This window comes from Bos mutus, chromosome 4 (genome assembly GCF_027580195.1).
Source record: "Bos mutus isolate GX-2022 chromosome 4, NWIPB_WYAK_1.1, whole genome shotgun sequence".
Lineage (NCBI taxonomy): Eukaryota > Metazoa > Chordata > Mammalia > Artiodactyla > Bovidae > Bos > Bos mutus.
The window spans coordinates 107,970,499-107,991,007 of record NC_091620.1 but is presented as its reverse complement, the minus strand read 5'-3'; the positions used below and the strand labels follow the sequence as shown (position 1 = coordinate 107,991,007).

At 39.7% G+C, this 20,509-nt stretch overlaps 1 protein-coding gene across 4 annotated transcripts in view; it reads right to left on the bottom strand.

The window, feature by feature from the left end:
- HEPACAM2 (HEPACAM family member 2) overlaps positions 1 to 20,509 on the bottom strand; it is a 61,299-nt gene that overhangs the window by 40,347 nt on the left and 443 nt on the right. For 2 of the 4 annotated variants that reach the window (XM_070369844.1, XM_070369845.1), the window contains exons 1-3: positions 14,843 to 14,927; positions 7,994 to 8,347; positions 4,012 to 4,296 (exon numbers count right to left, since the gene is read on the bottom strand). In XM_070369844.1, the coding sequence (XP_070225945.1) occupies positions 4,012 to 4,296; positions 7,994 to 8,347; positions 14,843 to 14,921 (718 nt within the window). In that variant the 5' untranslated portion in view covers positions 14,922 to 14,927. Of the gene's footprint in view, positions 1 to 4,011; positions 4,297 to 7,993; positions 8,388 to 14,842; positions 14,928 to 20,509 lie in introns of those variants that run through there. The other 2 variants (XM_070369847.1, XM_005902806.3) reach the window with 2 other exon arrangements.

Genomic DNA, 20,509 nt, shown 5'->3' with positions numbered 1-20,509 from the left:
ACTGAGCGACTGATCTGATCTGATCTAGATGTGTTTAATTACAGAATGTAGCTCAAAATTGGTGACTTTTTTCTCTGTATGATAGGTTTTTTTAATATAAATTTATTTATTTTAATTGGAGGCTATGATAGGTTAATAAAATACATCCTACCTCCCTTTTTTCCTTTCCTATATATATTCTTTCTATAATTGTATGACATTTGTGATCTATTTTGAAAACATGCTCTCTAAACAAACATTTCTTGATTTACTCTATGTTTGTGTATTTATTTATAAAATATTCTGTAAAATTTTTATAAAATATTTTATATTTTATATATTTATTATATATATTTATATATATTTATTATATATTATATTTATTTTATAAAATATTTTATAAATTTATTTATATTATATAAATAAATAAATTTATAAATTTATTTATATTATATAAATAAATAAATATAAAATATTTATTTATAAAATATTCTTTTAAAAAATTGGGAGTTTTGCTTAAAAAATAATTTTCCTCATTGTTTACCAAATGATGCCTAGTGTTCAAAGCTCCCTGCAATCTGACTCTGCTTTTCAAAGCTCTGCTTATGCTACTTAGCTTTTATGAAAGACCTGGATTAATACCTGTTTTAGCTGACTGAGAGAAGTCTGGAGAGGACTTTTGCTTTCTTGAGAAAAAGATGAAAAATAGCATTCAGAGTTTGTTTTTCAGGAACTGTTTTAGAGGTAGTGGGCTCCCCAGCAGCAAAAGTGGTGCCACCAAGCTCCTTCCCAGGGAACTACACTCAGCATCTCAGCATCAAGCCTCCATAGCTTTGAACTTTGCAGGGATCTGTGTTTTCTTTTGACTCACTTTTTGCAGGTCATAAGGTAATGCTTGTTTACTTTGCACCATTTTGATTCATACAAGGTTTCAAAGGAACATTCCATTTTCTGACAGAGGGGAGTGGGGAAGCTGTATCTATTCCTTGTTGTATCCTATACTCCAGTCAAACTGGACCATTTGCCAAATACTCTGCCCTCTGCCTAGTGTCTGTGTCTACTATCCCTAGTGCCTGAAATGTTTTTCAAAAAATTTGCCCTTGCCTCCTTCAAATCCATCGTTCAAGGTCCATCTCAAATGTTACTTCCTACAACAAGCCTTCTCTCCAGCTAGAAGTAATGTTTTCCTCCTCTGAATTCCCAAAGACGCATAATATTGTACTAATAATAGTAGCCAACAGTTATATACTGTTTACTATGGGCCTGTCACTGTGGGGCTTTCTTAGTGACTCAGATGGTAAAGAATCTGCCTGCAATGCAGGAGACCTGGGTTCGATCCCTGGGTGGGGGAGATCCCCTGGAGAAGGGAATGGCAACCCACTCCAGTATTTTTGCCTAGAGAATTCCATGGACAGAGCCACCTGGCAGGCTACAGTCCAAAGGGTAGCAAAGAGTCGGACACAACTGAGCAACTCACACTGAGTCACTGTTCTAAGCGAGTTACATACAGTAACAGATTTAATCCGAATAATAACAGTACCTACGAAGTAGGTACATTATCACCATTACATAGACGAGGAAACTAAGGCACAGAGAGCTAAGGCAGTAGGAGCAGGATTTGAACCCAGGCCTTCCGTTCCAGAGTTCTGTGCCTACGCTATGCTCCTTTGTGGGCACTCCTACAGTATCTATGACGTTCTCACACATTTCACTGTCACATTATCTCACTTCTGCTAAAATACTGGCTAGCTTCTAGTTTTAAGAATCAGCGTCCCACGTTCCTGCCTGTGCAGTGTTCCCATTCCCTCTGATTTCTGGGTGAATTTGGCCACTGGGGATTCCTGGCAGAAGATTAGAATGAGGGAGGAAAATGAGGCTGAAATATTTGTTCTCCTTGTTCCTTTCCTCATTCTGGCTGTTTCTTTCCACCAGAGGCCCCTGCTTTATGGAATTTTACTTTTCAAGGTTCCCAGTAACCTCTCCTTGCTCCTGTCCTTCTGGATCTAGGTGCAGAAACAGGTTTTATTGGTAACAGTCTGGGTTTTTCCTACATCCCATTTACATCTTTGTACTTAGTCCCTTTGATTATCCTAACCTGTCATTATCCTAACCTGTCATTTGTTCACTGTTGAAATTCAGATACAGCCAATAAACACATTAAAAGATTTTTTTAAAGAATCAATGGTTCCATTTTTCTTATCTTAATTTTGCTTAATGAAGCAGATCGTATTGTATACCTGTATCATACCACTGTATTACACTTCCCTGAAGTTGCTTTTCCGACCACATTTCTGGAGCTCAGTTTTATTGTTAAGCTTGATCTAGCAGAAAAAAAACCTACGTATGCTGGTGCTTTTCCCCAAAGAATCAATAACACACATTCTCAAGAAAGACTATCAATTTTCTATTGAAGAAAACAGAAGACAGATGTATTGATAACACAAACAGCCTCCACTTACTGGATGCCTGCTTGGTGTCAGTCACTGGCTACTTTTCAGACAGGATTTCATTTATTGTAGGGAAGTAGTTTTAACCATCTCCATTTTATAAATGAGGCCCAGAAAGGTCTAGGGACTTCTTAAGGTCACATATGTAGTGACGGAACCCATTGCCTACTTAGGTCTGTCTACCTCCTAAGCACTTAAACAATAGTCTTTAGGGCCTTTCTGAGCATTATGGAGATATGTTTGATGAGGGAGTAGATATATTTACCAGGCTTAATTCTATCCTTGTGGTTCAACCAACTGAACCCTCCACCCTCACGCCACAGGGTGAGAAGTTTTCCTTTGCCATGCCTTGTTTGTTTTGTTATACTGCTATTGTGGCCGTGCACTAAGTAAGCTACGACAGTAACCAATCAGATGGCTTCCCAATGTGATAAGCCATTGGTTCAACTTGGGGAGTTTTTGCACAAACCACTCCCTCTCTCCTGCACTCAGGGGACATATGGCAATGTCTAGAGACACTTTCAGTTGTCACAACTGGAGGGAAGGGTGCTACTGGTATGTAGCAGGTAGGGGCTAGGCAGCTGTTAGACATCCTATAATGCAAAGGACAAGTACCCACAACAAAGAGTTGTCCAGTCAAAACGTCATTAGGGTGAAGGCTGAGAAACCTTGCGAGAGGCTGAAAGCAGGATACAATGCTAGACATACTAGAGGTGGTGCTGCGGAGTAGAGGGGATGCGGGAAAGTAATACGATCAAGAGAGATCTTGCACGGGTTGATGATGATCATACGACATGAACTAAAAAGTCTGGTGAACTTAACTTTGTACATGAGATTAAAGTCACAATGATAACAATAGCAACTACAGCAACTGAAAAAAGAACCAAAGAAAAGTGAAACCTGAAATCATTACAGATTCGCTGGGAAGCTGAATAACTTGCTGCAGAATAATTATGTCTTCTCTGTGATACTCTCTGCACCCTGCCTCTAAAAATGGGGCTGAGAAAACGGGCAGAGAGACTAGCCAGACCCTGGGCCGTATTACCCACATATAACCTGGGAACATTCTTTCTCCCAGTGGTCAGCTCCAGAGCACATCCCTGTCCCATTTTATGATGAACAACTCTCCCTCCTTGTGGGTGAATAAATCAGTGCCTTCTGCATGGTTCTGGGTTCTTGAAATTGAGGTTTCTATGTTTCATTGGCAATAAGGTCACAGAATGCACTGAGTTAGAGAATATAGTCAAAAGACCAGTATCTCAACTGGATCTTCAATAAACTGGGTTGTGCAAGTAACTATACTTCATGACAAGACAGTGCCTAGGAAGTGTAACTGCAGCTAGCACTGCATTACAATAATGGTCAAAACCAAATGACATCTGGTATTGATGTTCTCTGTGACTACTCTGGTGAAAACTTTCCAGAAGAAAACTCAGTTGATCAGACATGTCTGACTTTTGTGACCCCAAAGACTGGGGCCCATCAACTCCTCAGTCCATAGAATTTTCCAGGCAAGAATACTGGAGTGGGTTGCCATTTCCTTCTCCAGGGGTATATAAATATATATACATTTTAAAAAACTTACAGTATATGGTAGGCATAATGATGTCGCTTTCCATCTTACTGACAGGGTTCTTCACCAGGCAACTGTAATTCCCAATGTCTTCTTTGGTCACTGGAGCAATATGAAGCCTGCTGTTTTGAAGAGAGAAGGAGTTGGTGGAGCTGGTGTGGACAGGCCTGCCATTCTTCAGCCACTGGTAAACCCGCCGGCTGCCCCCTTCCACGAGGCATGTCAGGGTCATGTTTCCCACGTACTCCACAGCCCCAGAGGAAGGCTGAATCTGCACCACTGGTTTTGTGACAGGATCTGCAACATCAGAACGAAAGAAATGATCTTTGTCACCCCAGGGTTATAATTAAAGTCTAGGAGATCTTTCACATGTTTTAAATCCTAGGAAAATGATTCCAAAATTTTGTACTTTTTAAATGTAGACAGCTCAGGAAGTAAAGAAGAGGATAAAAAAAGTCATTACAAATAGAAAATAATGATATAAAAATATCATTTATAGCAGAGATAACCAATTCTAGAACTTCATCTTCAAGAATTTTGTAATGAAAACCTTTAGTTTATAGATAATGCAGTTAGTGGTGAAGGACATCAGCTCCCTTATTTCCTGTTCATTGTGCTCCCCCGACACCATAAAGGTTTACTCTCACAGGCAAAGTTCACATGGTTATTCCCCTCTCTTGATTTGTCCTGCTATCCCAAGAGCGATTGGTTGGGATAGATGTAGTGAACACAAATTCCTATCCACTATCTGCAAAATACAAAGCTTAGACATACTATACTTTGGGAGTATCAAGTGAAAGTTTTAAAGAATCATATTTTCACCATTTACTTTTCCTCCTATGTAAGTAAGCTAATTATATGTTTTAATTGCTGTGCATTTGTATTGCAGCATTATTTCAGTCACTACCGTGTTAGTCTCTTTAACAAACCAAAGCCTATTATCAACTTTCCTTCTATGCAAAATTACAGGTCACACACAGAGAGTAAGATGATCAGTAAGTAACAGACAACTGGTTCCAGTGTTTAGCTTTGAATTCCTATCAGACTTTTAATTGGGGTTGATGCATCTTCTCAGGTAAATTTGTTTTGAGTCATGTTCACTTTCATTTTACACTGGCAAATGTGCATTAGAGTGTATGCAGATTCACTCCATCCACCCAGAGAAGACAGGAGAAAATGAAAGATAAAGGGAAAGGAGTTTGAAAAGTAAACTGCAGGAAAGCTGGGTAGCCCTGAAGGCTCCAGCCTTTCTCAAGATGGAGGAAATCAAGATGGCCACTCAATTTAACCCTTTATATTCCCTGGCAAGAGCAAATGGTTTGGAGTAGCTTTTGCTTACAGTATTATGATTTAAAAAGAAAGATTGTTTGGTATATTTATTAGGTAGAAACAGCTTTTGTTTCAAAAATGCCGGTGCATGGAAATGTTATATGTGATATGGAAAAAGTCAAATAGGTAACGTGTAAAGTCTTGTACGGGGAGAACCAATCATTAGAAAAGATATTGGTACTGTGATCATGCACTTGGATTTAACAGGGTCACGCAGACGTGGAAGTTTCCCAAGAAGATTTTTTTACACAGGTCCTGTGCATGTGTGCTAAGTCACTTCAGTCGTGCCCAAATATTTGTGATCCCATGGACTGTAGCCCGCCAGGGTCTTCTGTCCATGGGATTCTCCAGGCAAGAATACTGGAGTGGGTTGCCATTTCCTTCTCCAACACAGGTCCTAAACCCCTACTAAGACCTTTTGGTTGAAGGTGGAAAGGGCAAGATAGGAGTAGGTTACTAAGAGGTATAAACTAGCACTGTAAAATAAGTAAGCTACAAGGATATGTTGCACAGCACAGGGAATATAGCCGCTATTTTATAGTAACTGTAAACAGTATAATCTATAAAAATTTTGAATTATTATATTGTATACCATGAAACTAATATAACATTGTAAATCAGTCACTGATGTGGCTCAGTGGTAAAGAACCTGCCTGCAATGCAGGCGATGCGGGTTCAATCCCTGGGTTGGGATGATCCCTTGGAGAAGGAAATGGTAACCCAGTCCAGTATTCTTGCCTGGAGAATCCCAGGGACTGAGGAGTCTGGCAGGCTACAGTCCATGAGGTTGCAAAAGAGTAGGACATGACTTAGTGACTACAAAAACAAGTAAGAGGTACAAACTAATATGTATAAAACAAGTCAACTACAAGGATATATCATACAGCACAGCGAATATAGTCAATATTTTACAATAACTATAAGTGGAGTATAAGCTATAAAAATTCTGAATTATTATATTGTACACCTGAAACTAATATAATATTGTAAATCAACTATGCCTAAAAATTTTTTTCTATAAAGAACTTTTGGCTCCATTTTCCTCAACAAATCCAATTGTACTATACATTAACAAGGAATGGATGTTCTATTAAAAGTTTGGGGGGAAGAGATAGTATACTACCCAGGAGAATTTTATGAAACTGTAAAAAATGTCCTCCTTTTCTCTCCCAGAGTTCCTCTCTAGGCATCTGCTGCCACATCCTGTGTCTTTGTTCCCCTGCAATGTCTCCAGTTTCCACTCATTTACTGGGCACATATTTACTGAGTGCCTAAGAACGGCCAGCATCAGGGTTTAGGCAGCGGAAACAAAAGAGCAAACAATATAAAGCCTACTCCCATGGATCTTGTATTCTAGACCAGGAAGAGAGACAATAAAAGAAACAAAAATATGTACTATGTCCAGTGTTATGAAAAGAATAAAGCGGAACTCAAGGTAAACAGTAACTCTCTTTCTCACTCTCTCTCTCAGTTTGGGGGAATGAGGTTATACTTTACATAAGGTGGTCACGGAAGCCTTCACAGGTAAAGTGACACTCTGGCTGAGACCGTAAAGAAACAGGGGAGGGAACCAGGGCAGTATGCGAGACAAGAGTAATCTATGTACAGTGAGCAGCCAAGCGCACAGACACTGAGGTGTGAGAGGGTTTGGCTTGTTCCAGGAATGGCAAGGAGGCCAGAGTGGTGAGGGAAAGAGAGGTAGGAAGGCTTCAGAGGGGGACTGGGTATGTAAGGGAATCACACGGGCCTTGAGGGACGCTGTTGGCACTTTGGCTTTGATTGTGAGTGAGACAGGAAGCCACAGGAGGATTCTGAGCTGCAGGAGGCAGGGGTGGAAGCAGGGAGAGTGGGCACAGGCTGTTTGGAGAGTCCAGGCCAGAGCAGATGGCGGGCTTGAATAGGGCAGCAGTGGGTGCAGCGAGGATTGACTGACTCACCTCTGTCCATATTCTGAAGGTAAAGCTGAGAGGGCTAATTTGTGGACTGGATAAGGATGTGAGAGAAAGAGAGTCAAGGGTGATGGCAGAGTGCAACTGATGGAATGAAGTTTGCATTTGCCAAAACAGAGGAATATTGTTAGACAGGTTTGGGGGAAAAAATCAAAAGTTGTGCGTTGCATAGTATAGTATCTTTAAGGTACACTACTTACATATATCACTAAGGAAAATAAATGTCTGAAAGTTAGCTGAAGCCCACTCTCCCTTCAGGGACATTCCCAGCACCTTCTACTGTTCCTCAAGTGTGGTCACTGAGCAAGTCTCATCCTCTCCCAGTGTACCAAAATTAAAAAAAAAAAAAATGTATGTGACAAAAAATAGGGTTCTTCCCAGGGTGCATTCTGCTAATGAAAAATAAAATTTTCTCCATCTCATCACATCAGCAACTTTATACTTGATAGTTTCCAGGCAAACAAACAATAACTCCTACTTACTGCTTGATTACCTTTAGCTGGGCACTGTGCATACCCTTTCTACGTATGTTCTTATTTAATCCCCAGGAAGCCTCATGAGGTGGATAGTGCCATTCATGCCATGAGACACTGAGGCTTTGAGGGTCAATGTGCCCAAAGTTGCAGACCAGACCTAAAGCCCTGGTAGCCTAGTCTCCTAAGCTATTGCTTGCTGCCATGCTACTCAGCTGCCCATGTCGCTCACAGTGGACTTACCATCAACTGTGACTTGAATCTTCTGACTAGCTGACAGAGTTCCGTTTCCCTGGATGTTGACCTTCACAATGTAATTGCCTTCGTCGGTGAACTGCAGTGGGTTGATGAGCAGGGAGGCGTTGGGTGGCATCATGGTGAATTTGTGCTGGTATTCCAAGTCGGGAACCACAGACTTGTTCACGGAGCCCAGCAAGTACTTGGGCATCGTATGGGGTCTCTCAAAAAGCCATATGACCTGGATGTCTGATGCTGGAGTGTGGAATCCATAGTGCACGGGGAGATAGAGAGCCTGACCCCTGATGCCATGGACGGTGTGCGATGGCACAGCCACCTTCAGCCCCGAGCAAGCACCTGCTGTGAAGGAAAGGAAAGCTGTAAAGACCCTGAGCCACATTTCACAATCTAAAGGCACAAAAACAGAACCTGATCGGGCGATAGTCTTTTACAAAGAAGAGAGGCTTCTAGGTACTGACTCTTCTAGTACTGGTTACCTGTAGAGGTAAATATTTGTCTCTGAAATGAGCATTTTAAAAACTCCACCCAAAGACTGTGTGGATCGCTTGACCTCTTTAAATGCACGATGAAAGGAAAAGCAGAAGTTATTATCTCTGACTGTTAAAGAATAATGGGAAAAGGAGAACTGGGATAGATGATTAGTTCTGAAGTCCAATGGAAACCTTTAAAAAAATTGAAATTGCGACTGTATTAATGTCTGAGTCATATCATATCCTAATCAAGCTATGTGATTGAGGGGCTACTTCCTCTTGAGAATCTTCCCTCACAGTCTTCTGACGTGACTTGGTAGTCCTTAACTGGAAGTTTTTCCCTTTAGCCAAAGCCTTGCCAAATGCAAATATTCTAAGGACAATGGTAGCAAACCATTACCAGTTGTGATCGATTATTACTGCTTAGAAGCGGGGATCTGGTTTGTGCGTTTGAGCAACAGTAAGAGAAGGCAGTGGCACCCCACTCCAGTACTCTTGCCTGGAAAATCCCATGGACGGAGGAGCCTGGTGTGCTGCAGTCCATGGGGTCGCTAAGAGTCGGACACGACTGAGCGACTTCACTTTCACTTTTGACTTTCATGCATTGGAGAAGGAAATGGCAACCCACTCCAGTGTTCTTGCCTGGAGAATCCCAGGGACGGGGGAGCCTGGTGGGCTGCCGTCTATGGGGTCGCACAGAGTCAGACACGACTGAAGCGACTTAGCAGCAGCAGCAGCAGCAGCAAGAGACGGGAACTAATGGAGCAGAGTGGAGCCCGAGGAGCCTGGTGAGACAGGAGACCAGCAAGACAGCTGGGTCAGAACAGGAAGTGCCTTAGGGTCATGGCAAACACTTAGGCAATTTTACTGTGAGTGAGACGGGAATACAACCAGAGTTTTGTGAGCAGGAGGGGTAGGGGTTTTCTTCTTATTTTTTTTTTTTAAGGTGTACCCTAGCTGCTGTGAGAACAGACTGAAACAGGGGAAAGAGCAAGAGAAGGGAGCCCACTTAGAAGGTGCCTGCAATAAAGTAGGCAAGAGATGGTTGTGCTCTAGATAAGGGCAGTAGTAAAAGATACTGTGAGAAAAGACTGGGGGTGCTAACAACATTTGATGGCACGTTGGGAGTGGGATAAACAAAGATGAGTCAAGAATGATTCTAAGGTTGATGGTTTGATCAACTGGAAGAATAGAGCTGTCATTTATTAATAAGCAGCTAAGGAGACATTTTTGGAAGACATTTTGTCCTATGGACAGAAGGGCCTGGCGGGCTACAGTCCATAGGGCTGCAGAGTCACGACTGAAGCGACTTATCATGCATGGAGAGACATCTCACAATTTCAATTCCGTCTTCTACAAAGTTTTTATCTTCTTTCATTGCTTCTCCCTTTTTTACTCTACTAGTAAGGGGATCTTTAAGATTTATCTGATTCCTACTATGAAAAGCCATCAATATTAGGAAGGGAATGGTAGAAAGATCTGTTTGTACAATAATTTTCTTTGGAGAAACTGAAAGATGCTGGTTTGCCCCCGTGAGGAATAAAAATCCACCAACAGGAAATTTTCTTCTTTCCTTCCCAGGGTGAAGGTCAGAGCAAAGATTTCCATGGTTTTAGTTTTTGGATAGCTGTTAGTGAAGAGTGAGACCCTGCGGCCAGCAGGGAAGTCAGAGCAAAGAACTGAAGAGAAAAAGAACAAAGAGGAAGAATGCAAGAGGTTACAGGGAGAAGATACACAGTCGAAACCGACTATATGGACTGAAGACTAGGTGACTGTCTGGGAAAAATAAATATGTGTTTAACAGTCTCCTTGACTTCTGTGTATATTTGTGATTGACTTGTAATTTTTTTTTTCCTGACAATGGGTTGTATCTGCACATTTCAATGATTTGGTCCATTACAAAGGAGTTACAAAGGTATGAGCATTTACTTCTACTTTCTTTTCTGACAAGTACAAGACTGTTGCATTTGTAGTTGTTCTTAATTTGAATCATTAGAAAAAGAAGGAACTGGTTGCTGAGAGCTATAAAGAGGAGATACACTGGATTGCAGGAAAGGAAATCATAAGAGAAATAAATGAAGTTGAGAGAGTAAACCTAGGACTTAACACTAGTGATGTCTGAGATTTGTGAAGCAGCGATGGTGAGAAGGGAGTGAAGCTCTTGAAGCCAGAGATATAGAAAGACATTGGGCATCTGGGTGGGGGTCCTGCACAGGAAATTATTCCTCTTAGTACCTGGATATCTGCACCAAACAGCATGGATTTTCATGACTTTCATTGTAATTGGCGATAGGAAGTGCCTGACAAGTTCCTGGCAAGCAATAAATAAAAACTAGTTTACCCATTATTACTAACTTAAGATACGCAAAATGTAATTTTCACTGTATTTATTGTGTTGCTGTTTCTTTTCTTTTCGTTTTTTTTTTTTTTACTTCAGTGAATACAGAAATATTCCTGTGGGTTTCACAGTTCATTCTTGATCTTGGACTCCCCTGTCCACACAGTCTTAAATTAATCACTTGTAAACTGCCTAGAAATAAGAGCTTTTAGAAACCTATTCTCTAAGCTTTCAGAGAGATTTTTGAATTTGCTACTTTAATAAATTTAAAAGTCCACGGAAATTTGAGGTGTTGAAAACATACTTGGGATAAAATGGTGGTTAGTTAGATGACTTACCTTAGATAAGTCATTTTAATTCCCTGTGACTCAGTTTTCTTTTGTGTGAAGAGGGTTATATTAGATGAGGTCCAAGGCCTCTCTCTGCTCTATGTTTATGTTCTCAGCATCCTAAGGTGCCTTTCTCATGGTAGCAGCTACCCTACATTTGAAGGGGAAGGGCCCATATTTAAGTAAGAGAGGGCCCAAAGAATTCTGAAGTATTGAATCTCAGATTTAAGTCTACTTAATAAGTTGTCAATCCCTTTGTTTAGTCACTAAGTCATGTCAGACTCTTCGTGACTCCACGCACTGTTCCTGCCACACTCCTCTGTCCATGGGGTTTCCCAGGTAAGAATACTAGAGTGATTTGCCATTTCCTCCTCCAGGGGACATTCCTGCCCCAGGGATTGAACCCGCAACTCTTGCATTGGCAGGTGGGTTCTTTACCACTGAGTCACCAAAGGTATCTTTTAATAAAGTGGCAGTTCTGTGTTTTTTTGCCAAGGAATCATGGGGGATGATGGGAATCCACATCACTGCCTTGTGAACACACTGGAAAAAGCGGCATGGCTGCTGATAAAAAGCTTGCCTCTGACAGTGAGCAATTTGGTCACTGATTTATTGGTCTATTTAATACATTTCACACCTCAACTTAGAAACTGCTGGTAGACTGAGCTGTAGCTAGAGACGGCCTGAGTGCAATTCTGGCCAATCTGCTCTTAGCATTTGGGGAAGTCATTGCAGAAGCCCTTGTTTACTTTTTTTTTTTTTTTGAAAAGAGGAAGAACCTTTTTTAATCTACTTTTTTGTGTGGCTTGAGTTGAAAAAAGATTAACTGAGATTGTAATGTTCTGAAAATGACTGGGAAACACTTTATTACCATGGCATGACTGGAACAGAAACGTAGGTGGATCTTGACTCAGGAAGCTGAATCTTAAGCGGACTGGAAAGTCTATGACTAAAGTTACAGAAGTAAATTTTATTTATTAAAATACTGAATATGACACAAACATTACAGCCTAGGAAAATATGGAACTAGTAGAAAATGTTATATGGCATGTACAGTAATCATTAAGGGAGTGAACTGGTTCTTTGGTCTATTTTGGAAATAACAGACATCATGTAATAGTATCTTAAATAATACATTACCATCAATAATATCTCTGAATATATTCAATGCTTATCATACCAAATGATGTGAAGTCATGTCATTTAACTTTTTTCATGATATGAAATCATGAGTGCTTTTTCAAGTATATGTATGACAGTGAGAGAGAACGTAGCTGTTACAATTGCTGTTTGCTTAGATTGCCTACACCATTTTCATCAGATAAATTATAGGTAGAAAGTTATGAGTATCAGTGAGGGATGAAATTTTCTTTATAAACTTTTCATATCAGCCACTAAAATCTTTTTAATTTGCAGGAAATACAGGAGCCTATTGATATGATGCAATCCTCTCTTGTAATGAATGTTGCAGAATAAACAGATAATTGTATGCTTCTGCTCCCCTTTAGGAGCACGTACTCTTTAGCCATTGCTGAACGTCCCCCTGTAGATGTGATGAGCTTATGCTGTCCAAACAGTAGTTTACTGACTTAAAAAATTTAGCTTCATCCTCAGAAGTTTTCAATGGTTCTTTTCTCATCGTATAAGGAAACGTAAATGACTGAACTATGAATTTTAGAAAGTCAACCTCTGTAAGAACAAATAAACTTTTTGAAAATAAATGATATGAAAATTGATGAAATTTTAATTTGATATTCCAAACATTTGTACTTAAATGAACATTCAATTTTATTACTAGGTTAATACTTTTGAGTTCTAGAAAAGAAAACTCTTGATTTTTTATATTTGAGGCACTATACTGCTTTGAAGAACATTGATAATATCATTAATGATCTGACATACAAAATTATAGCAAAACTCTCCCCTTCAGAGATTCCCTTAAACTATAAAACAAAGGCATGATAAAGGAACGTCCAGTGTTAAAGAACATGACCTCATATTGTGAAATTATCTATAGTCCAGCAACAAAAGACTCCCTAGACCAGTTCACTGTATTGAACATAAACATCAGACTCCACAAAGTGACCTCTACTGTAGCTCAAAACAGTTGGCATTTACTTCCCCATTGCCAAGTCTGATATTAGCAAGCACAACACAGCTATTGTTGACTGTAAATAAACTCTTGTTATCTTTAGAGAAAATAGAAATTATGATGATGTACTTTGAATAGACTTTACAAACTACATTTGGGGCTTCAAATAGCTACAATTTTTTAAAAAGAAAAAACAAACTGATACTCAGTATTTCAAAATACAAAAAAATTTCCAAATTACCCAAGGTCTTTACAACTCACTACCAATGGAGATGAGTAAATTTGTGAAAGTCTTAAGGGATAATAACTGCTTTAGCTACTTATGGACATGCTATCTATTTCTCAAAATTATGTTTAATTTTAGTTTGGTAGAATCCTTCAAATGAATTGGCCCTCAGTGCTTTGTAAAGCCAGTTGCAAAAAATTACTTAGGAAATGACAGCAATCCTGTTGTAAAAAATTAAGCATGGACTGCCACAAAGGACACTTTTGAAGCCCAGAAAAATGCACAAAGATAAAAAGTCAGTTATGGTAATTGCTTACTTTTCCTAAAAATTCCTAAACATCTGTATAGGCTTGAATTTGACAACATAATGGAAAAAGAATCACAATTATGGGAAACTCATTTAAAAAATTAACAAACTGTACATTTCAAATATGTGGAATATGAACAACATTAGGTATAAATGTAAATAATCACAGGTACTATGAAAACTAAGCCATAAAGTACCAGTAACTGCGAGCTCTAAACACCGAAGAAGGTTAAAAACTTAAGTGGTTATTTAGCTAATTTGTTCTTAAAATTTAAGGAATAAAAGGTTTTTTGATTTACTATCTGTTGGATATGAACAAAACAAGGAACTGACTTGTTCTTTTAACTTGACTTTTAAAGCTGATATAGAAAGAACGGAAGAAGAATGTCTGGGGAAATTCTGACATAGAAACAGTGGACTCCTCTAAATTCTAATGATAAAGAGGAGAATGAGGGAGAAACAAAGTAGAGGGGAAAAATTAATTGAATTAACTATTGGACAAAGAGAAAGACTAAAGCTATTTTGGAGAAATAATACTTTTAAACACATTTCTCCCTATTGAGTACATTTTTTTTATCAGCTTGGAATCTAACTTTTTTCCCACATTTCATAAATTAGGTAAAAAACAGGTAGAGCTAACAGTTTGCCACAATATCTTTAATTAAAACAGCCACAAACTATGTTCATAAATTGCTCTAAGTTTCACAGTAAGTGGTAACAAATTCATGACCTATAAGAATATTTGCCAAAGTAGAATGCATTAAAGAGTGTTGGACCTATATATAAACTCTATAAAAAGAAGAAACACATTAAGTTTTTAGAATGTCTTAATATTCTTAATGAGTGCTATTGACAATAATTGTTGTCTTCAGAAAACAATAACCATCGATTGATTGAACTTCCTTTCCCCTAAATGATCCTGTTTCTTTGCTGGAACAAACTGTGTTATTGTTAAAAGGTTCTGTGCTGTCCTTCAATTATCTGAGTGAATCTACAACCAAGAGCAAATATTTACCTTATGCTCACAATTTTTAAAAAAAGTAGTTAAAACGCACTTTATGCAGTGCCTTACCTAAGAGAAGAAGGTATATTTTGCACCGAAGGACCCCAACCCTGCTGCTGAAGGGTTCCATGAATGCATCCTGTTCCATGCACGCAGTGCCCTGTTCCTGGTGGTAACGTGGTTCATGGACCAGCAGCTGCTGGTTTATTTGCCAGGGAAATTAGCAGTCAGGTAACAGACCCTAGCCTGCCTCTTGCTTCTGCGATTTGAATACAGAATGAATGTGTATACAAAGGACACAGGTACTGGGAACACCTGTTATGGGCTCTGCAAGAAGACAGGCTTGTGACTTTCAGAGCCATTTCTTAGCGATTTTCAGTAATCATCAGCATGTTTCATGAATTATTCTTAGTTGTTAATCATCACATGAAGGAAAACATCCTTTTGGGTGACTCTAATAAAAAGCAGTATGTTTTAATAACCAAGAGCATATTGTGAAATTTTCTGAAAAAACAGAAGCTAGTACCCTATCATGGAAAACGATGCTGCTATTTTGAAATTAAATTTTTTCTATGAAAATCACAGTATTTCATATATCTGCTAAAATAGTTATAAATCACCATGAAGTAATAGGTATAAAACACCAAGAAGTAATACATCTTTACATATGTATTTTTCTGTGTATATTTCCTGTTAGAAATGTCCACCATGGGTTTATTGAGTCTATGGATTCATGTTATTTTTAAAAGCAAACCACAGGTGTGTTTCCGAGTAACACTGAATCATGGACTGCACATAATTATAACAGATAATATCTGAGGCCACATTTTCACAGCTGAAGCACAGAGTAAGTGAACCAACAGCTCAGAGACCATCTTGCCTCTACAGTGGTGTCTGCGCTACGGATTTTCTGCCTGGCCGTTCACTGCCAGGCAGTGCACTTCTGCTTAATTTACCTAGCTATAACAACCCATATTTCATTTCAAGTCATCTACTGCAAGAAGTTTCCAGTCCAAGCCTCTACTATATAAAACAAAAATCTGCCTCAAATCATGCAAAATTCCTTGCATAAATCATTTTTGAAAAGTAAAGGCCCACTGAAGAAGTTTGATGATAAAATAGGCAAAAAAAGAATATTCCTCAATTGTAATTAAAGGTAAAAAAAAAAAAAAACACAAGTGATAGATATTTTGGAATTTAAGTTTGGAAACATTTTTTGGATTAGGGCTAACAGACCTGTGTGTGTGTTCATGCTTAGTCGCGCAGTCGTGTCTAACTCTGCAACACCATGGTCTGTAGCCTGCCAGGCTCCTCTGTCCATGGGATTCTCCAGGCCAGAATACTGGAGTGGTTTGCCGTTTCCTCTTACAGGGGATCTTCTTGACCCAGGATACCAAACTCTAGAGTCTTCCTGCATGCAGTCGGATTTTTCACAGTCTGAGCCACCAGGGAAACCCAGTTCAGACCTGCTCTTACTAGCAAAGTGACAGCTGGAAAACCCTGAGGCCTCTTCAGAGGTCACTTAATGATCTCTCCAAGCTTCAGAAGGAAAAAAAATTACCCCCAGGTAATTGTTACACCACAACTTTCTCTGTGCTATTTCTAAATCTTGTTTGTGCCATCTAGAGATTGCAGCACTTATCTCACTAACCTCAACTGATTTTCTTGCATGTTTATTTTCCCTCTGGGTCCTAGAACACAAAGACTGGTCTTATTCACTTATGGATCTAGCATAGTGATTAACTAGTATTTTTCTTAAGTTGTTCCCCCAGAAATAAACCCAAAAGTTCCTTAGTCCGTGTCTTCTGATTCCCACTTGGTGCTTGAGAAATGCCTACAAATATTAATATTGGATTTTACAGAACACAATATGGAAAGTAATATTGAAATTCTACAGATAGCAGATAGACTCCCCTTCACATCTTTTACAGAGAAGGCAATGGCACCCCACTCCAGTACTCTTGCCTGGAAAATCCCATGGATGGAGGACCCTGGTAGGCTGTAGTCCATGGGGTTACTAAGAGTCGGACATGACTGAGTGATTTCACTTTTCACTTTCATGCATTGGAGAAGGAAATGGCAACCCACTCCAGTGTTCTTGCCTGGAGAATCCCAGGGACGGGGGAGCCCAGTGGGCTGCCGTCTATGGGGTCGCACAGAGTTGAACACGACTGAAGCGACTTAGCAGCAGCAGTAGCAGTCACATCTTTTAAATCAATATCCATCTCAAATTGTGTTTTATTAAATAAGCTCTTTCTAGTGCTTTTCAAACCCAGTGCTGGTTCATGATGAACTTTTTTGGGTCCTAAGCAAAGTGAGAGAAATAAAGATGATGCAGTGAGTTTTTCCTAATGTTAAATTCACTCAATTTAAAGGACTGATTTTTATTCTGCATTTTTTTTTGGTTTCTTTTGTTATATTAAAATATCCTTTATTTTATGATACAGTGATAATAGATGTTACATACATAAACAAAATGTCAATATGACTTAGATGATCTTTTCATGTCAAGACACATATTAAAGGGCTTCTCAGGTGGCACAAGTGGTAAAGAACCTGCCTGCCAGTGCAGGAGACTTAAGAGACATGGGTTCTGTCCCTGGGCTGGGAAGGTCCCACGAAGGAGGGCATGGCAACCCACTCCAGTATTCTTGCCTGAAGAATCCCAAGGACAAAGGAGCCTGGCGGGTTACAGTCCAGAGGGTCACAGAGAGTAGGACACGACTGAAGTGACTTGGCATGCAAGCACATATTTAAAAATGACAATGACAGGCTCATCTTGGGAAAGTGCTGAGACAAAAATCATGACAGTGCGCCCTCTAGTGGCAGGTAGTACGAATAAAAATCTTAACCTGCTAGAGTAACTTCAGAATTCAGAATGTTTACACAGGAAGCCAAACAAGATAACGTTAAATATAACTTCAATTGTTTTCAGTTTTTAAGTGCTATCACAGATAGTTTAAAGTGTTTTATCGTTATAAGAAACTTCCCATCATCTACATCTCACATCTCACCTGTAACCCACAGAGGAGCTCTGTTCAGGAGCCTATGGATTTCAAACATCCACACTCATTATTCACTAGTAGCATAGGAATGCTTTGGAATGATAGGAAGAATTGGGAAGGAGAGGTGGTGACATGCCAATGCCAAGGCGAACAGAGAACAGTGGCTTGCCAGATGGCTCAATGGTAAAGAATCTGCCTGCCAATGCAAAAGAAGTAAGAGACAGAGGTTTGATCCCGGGGTCGGGGAATATCGCCTAGAGAAGGGAATTGCATCCCACTCTGGTATTTTTGCCTGGAGAATCTCATGGACAGAGGAGCTTGGCGGGCTACAGTCCATGGGATTGTAAGAGTGAGACATGACTGAGCATGCATGCACGCAAGAAGAACTGAGGAAAGAAAACCCTGTTCTAATTCGATAGATCTCAGGAAAGATCAGAGTTTACAGGGAAGAGGTGGCTGCTAGAGAAGGCCATCACAACCACCCATGCCTGTGCTAACTCCTACAGAGTTAGGTCTATAGTAACCCTGATCAATTCATATGGCCATTAAATGATTATCAGCAATGTCTTCCTTCCAGGGCCCCTCTCCAGGTCACTGCTTTACCTTCAGCAAGTGTCCTGTTTTTCTACTACTGCTTGCTCAGGAAATGTCTTTACATTTTGTTGGGGAGGCCACATCTTTCTGCTGCTTTGATATTTACAGGATGACTAGAAATTTATCCTGGTCCTAATCAAACCAGGATCGCCGCTTTTAAGCTTCAGAGGCTCCTTCTATTTGGGCCATCAGAAATAAGCCCTTATGGGGTGTGTGTGTGTGTGTGTGTCGCTCAGTCATGTCCGACTCTTTGCAAACCTGTGGACTGTAGCCCGCCAGGTTCCTCTGTCCATGGAGATTCTCCAGGCAAGAATACTGGAGTGGGTTGCCATTCCCTTCCCTAGAGGATCTTCCCAACCCAGCGATCCCAGGTCTCCCGCACTGCAGGCAGATTCTTTACTGTCTGAGCCACCAGGGAAGCCCTATCCTACTTTACAGCTAATGCGACTGCCCTGAATCAGATCTACTTACTTCTTAGCCTGGATATTCCAATCTACAAAAACAGGCCTGGCATTCCTTCACAAAGGGACTACTATCCTAAAAACTTTTGTCAAGATTTGCTGGGAGGCCATCCACACTTTCCACTAGTTTGTTCTGGCCTACCACTAATGACCCTCGGACAACTGTGTGAGCACTAATGCATTTATTTACTTTTGGATCTTTAGTCGCGGCATGCAAATTCTTAGTTGCAGCCTGAGGGATCTTGTTCCCTGACCAGGGATTGAATCTGGGTCCCCTGCATTGGGAATGTGGAGTCAGCCACCGGACCACCAGGGAAGTCCTCTAATAAGTTTTATATATGTAGTTTTGAAAAATGGAAATGAAATAACATGCTTCACCTTTTTAAAAAAGTGCGCTTTAGGGCTCTAGGTTTTTGTTTTTATTTTTTAGCTTAGGGAGTCAAAAAACCCATCATGTTTAGTTCAACTATTTTCTATAGTGTTAGGGTATGCTGAATTAGGGCATATATTTTATTTAGACAATAGCACTGATTTACTTTCCATGCTTCTACTATTATAGCTACAGTCTTTGAACTTTTATAGGCCTGGGTTGTCCATTTCCTTTTAGTTAAAAAGAAACATACTAAAATGTAGAGTATTAAGAGTTAAATAGAATTTTAATGCTTTCTTGCCTTTTCAGATCAAGCAGATACAGAAACCACTCTTTTCCCCAATTTGGCTGACAGGAAAAAACCAAATGAATGAAAAAAAAAAAAAGCTTCTCTTTGTCACCTGCAACCTTGTGTATGAGGGAAAAAATTCTGGGTCTGGATCTGGGTTCATTCTAAACAGTGTATTTTAAATTCTTCAGCTGGCTGCCTATAAAAATCACTGAAGGTCTCAAAGAACTCCCACAAAAATGGTAACAACAACCGTACCCTCCTTAGGTGAATCTGAACCAAGTTTGAGAACTACTGGACTTAGATCCCCTCCAATACATACTGTTTAACTAAATTGTAAACTCCTTAAGGATCACGATTGTATTTTATCAATCTGAAGTGCTCAGAATCGGGTTGACTAGTGCCCAGAAATCAACAAATGTTTAGTGAGTGAATTGGGTTTCATTTCATATGCTAATATGGCAAGCAGTTTCTCTTTCAGAGACTTCCAATCAATAAGAACTGTCTGGCAATTAAGATTATAACAGGTAATCCGCTATACTAAACTACACTAAGGTTGCCCAAAAGGCACTGGAATTTCTTCACGGGATTAGATGTAGTAGAGTCAGAAAAGCATATAGGTGAGCATATATTTCAAAAGGAACTGTCAGGCACAGTGATAAAACTATGCACAGGGTGTTTCTGTTGGAGTAGAAAACTGTGTAGAATTACGCCTGTAATCCTTCATAATTATGAAGTGCCTTACAATTTATAAATTGCATTCACTTACTTGTGTGGATAAGTGAGATACCACGTGTAAAGCTATTAGCAAGGTTTCTGACAGTAAGTTTCTGACAGGTAACAAGCTCTCAATACACGTGTGCTATCATTAATTGTTAGCTCTGGGTCACTTTTCCTTTTATTCTTATAATTGGAAAGTTCTTTCTTAAATTGAGCCCCCAAAGACTCCCCTATTGCTTTCCTCAATGTAACTAAACTGCTCTAAGTTGAAAAGAGGACATTAAAGTGACATGCCTA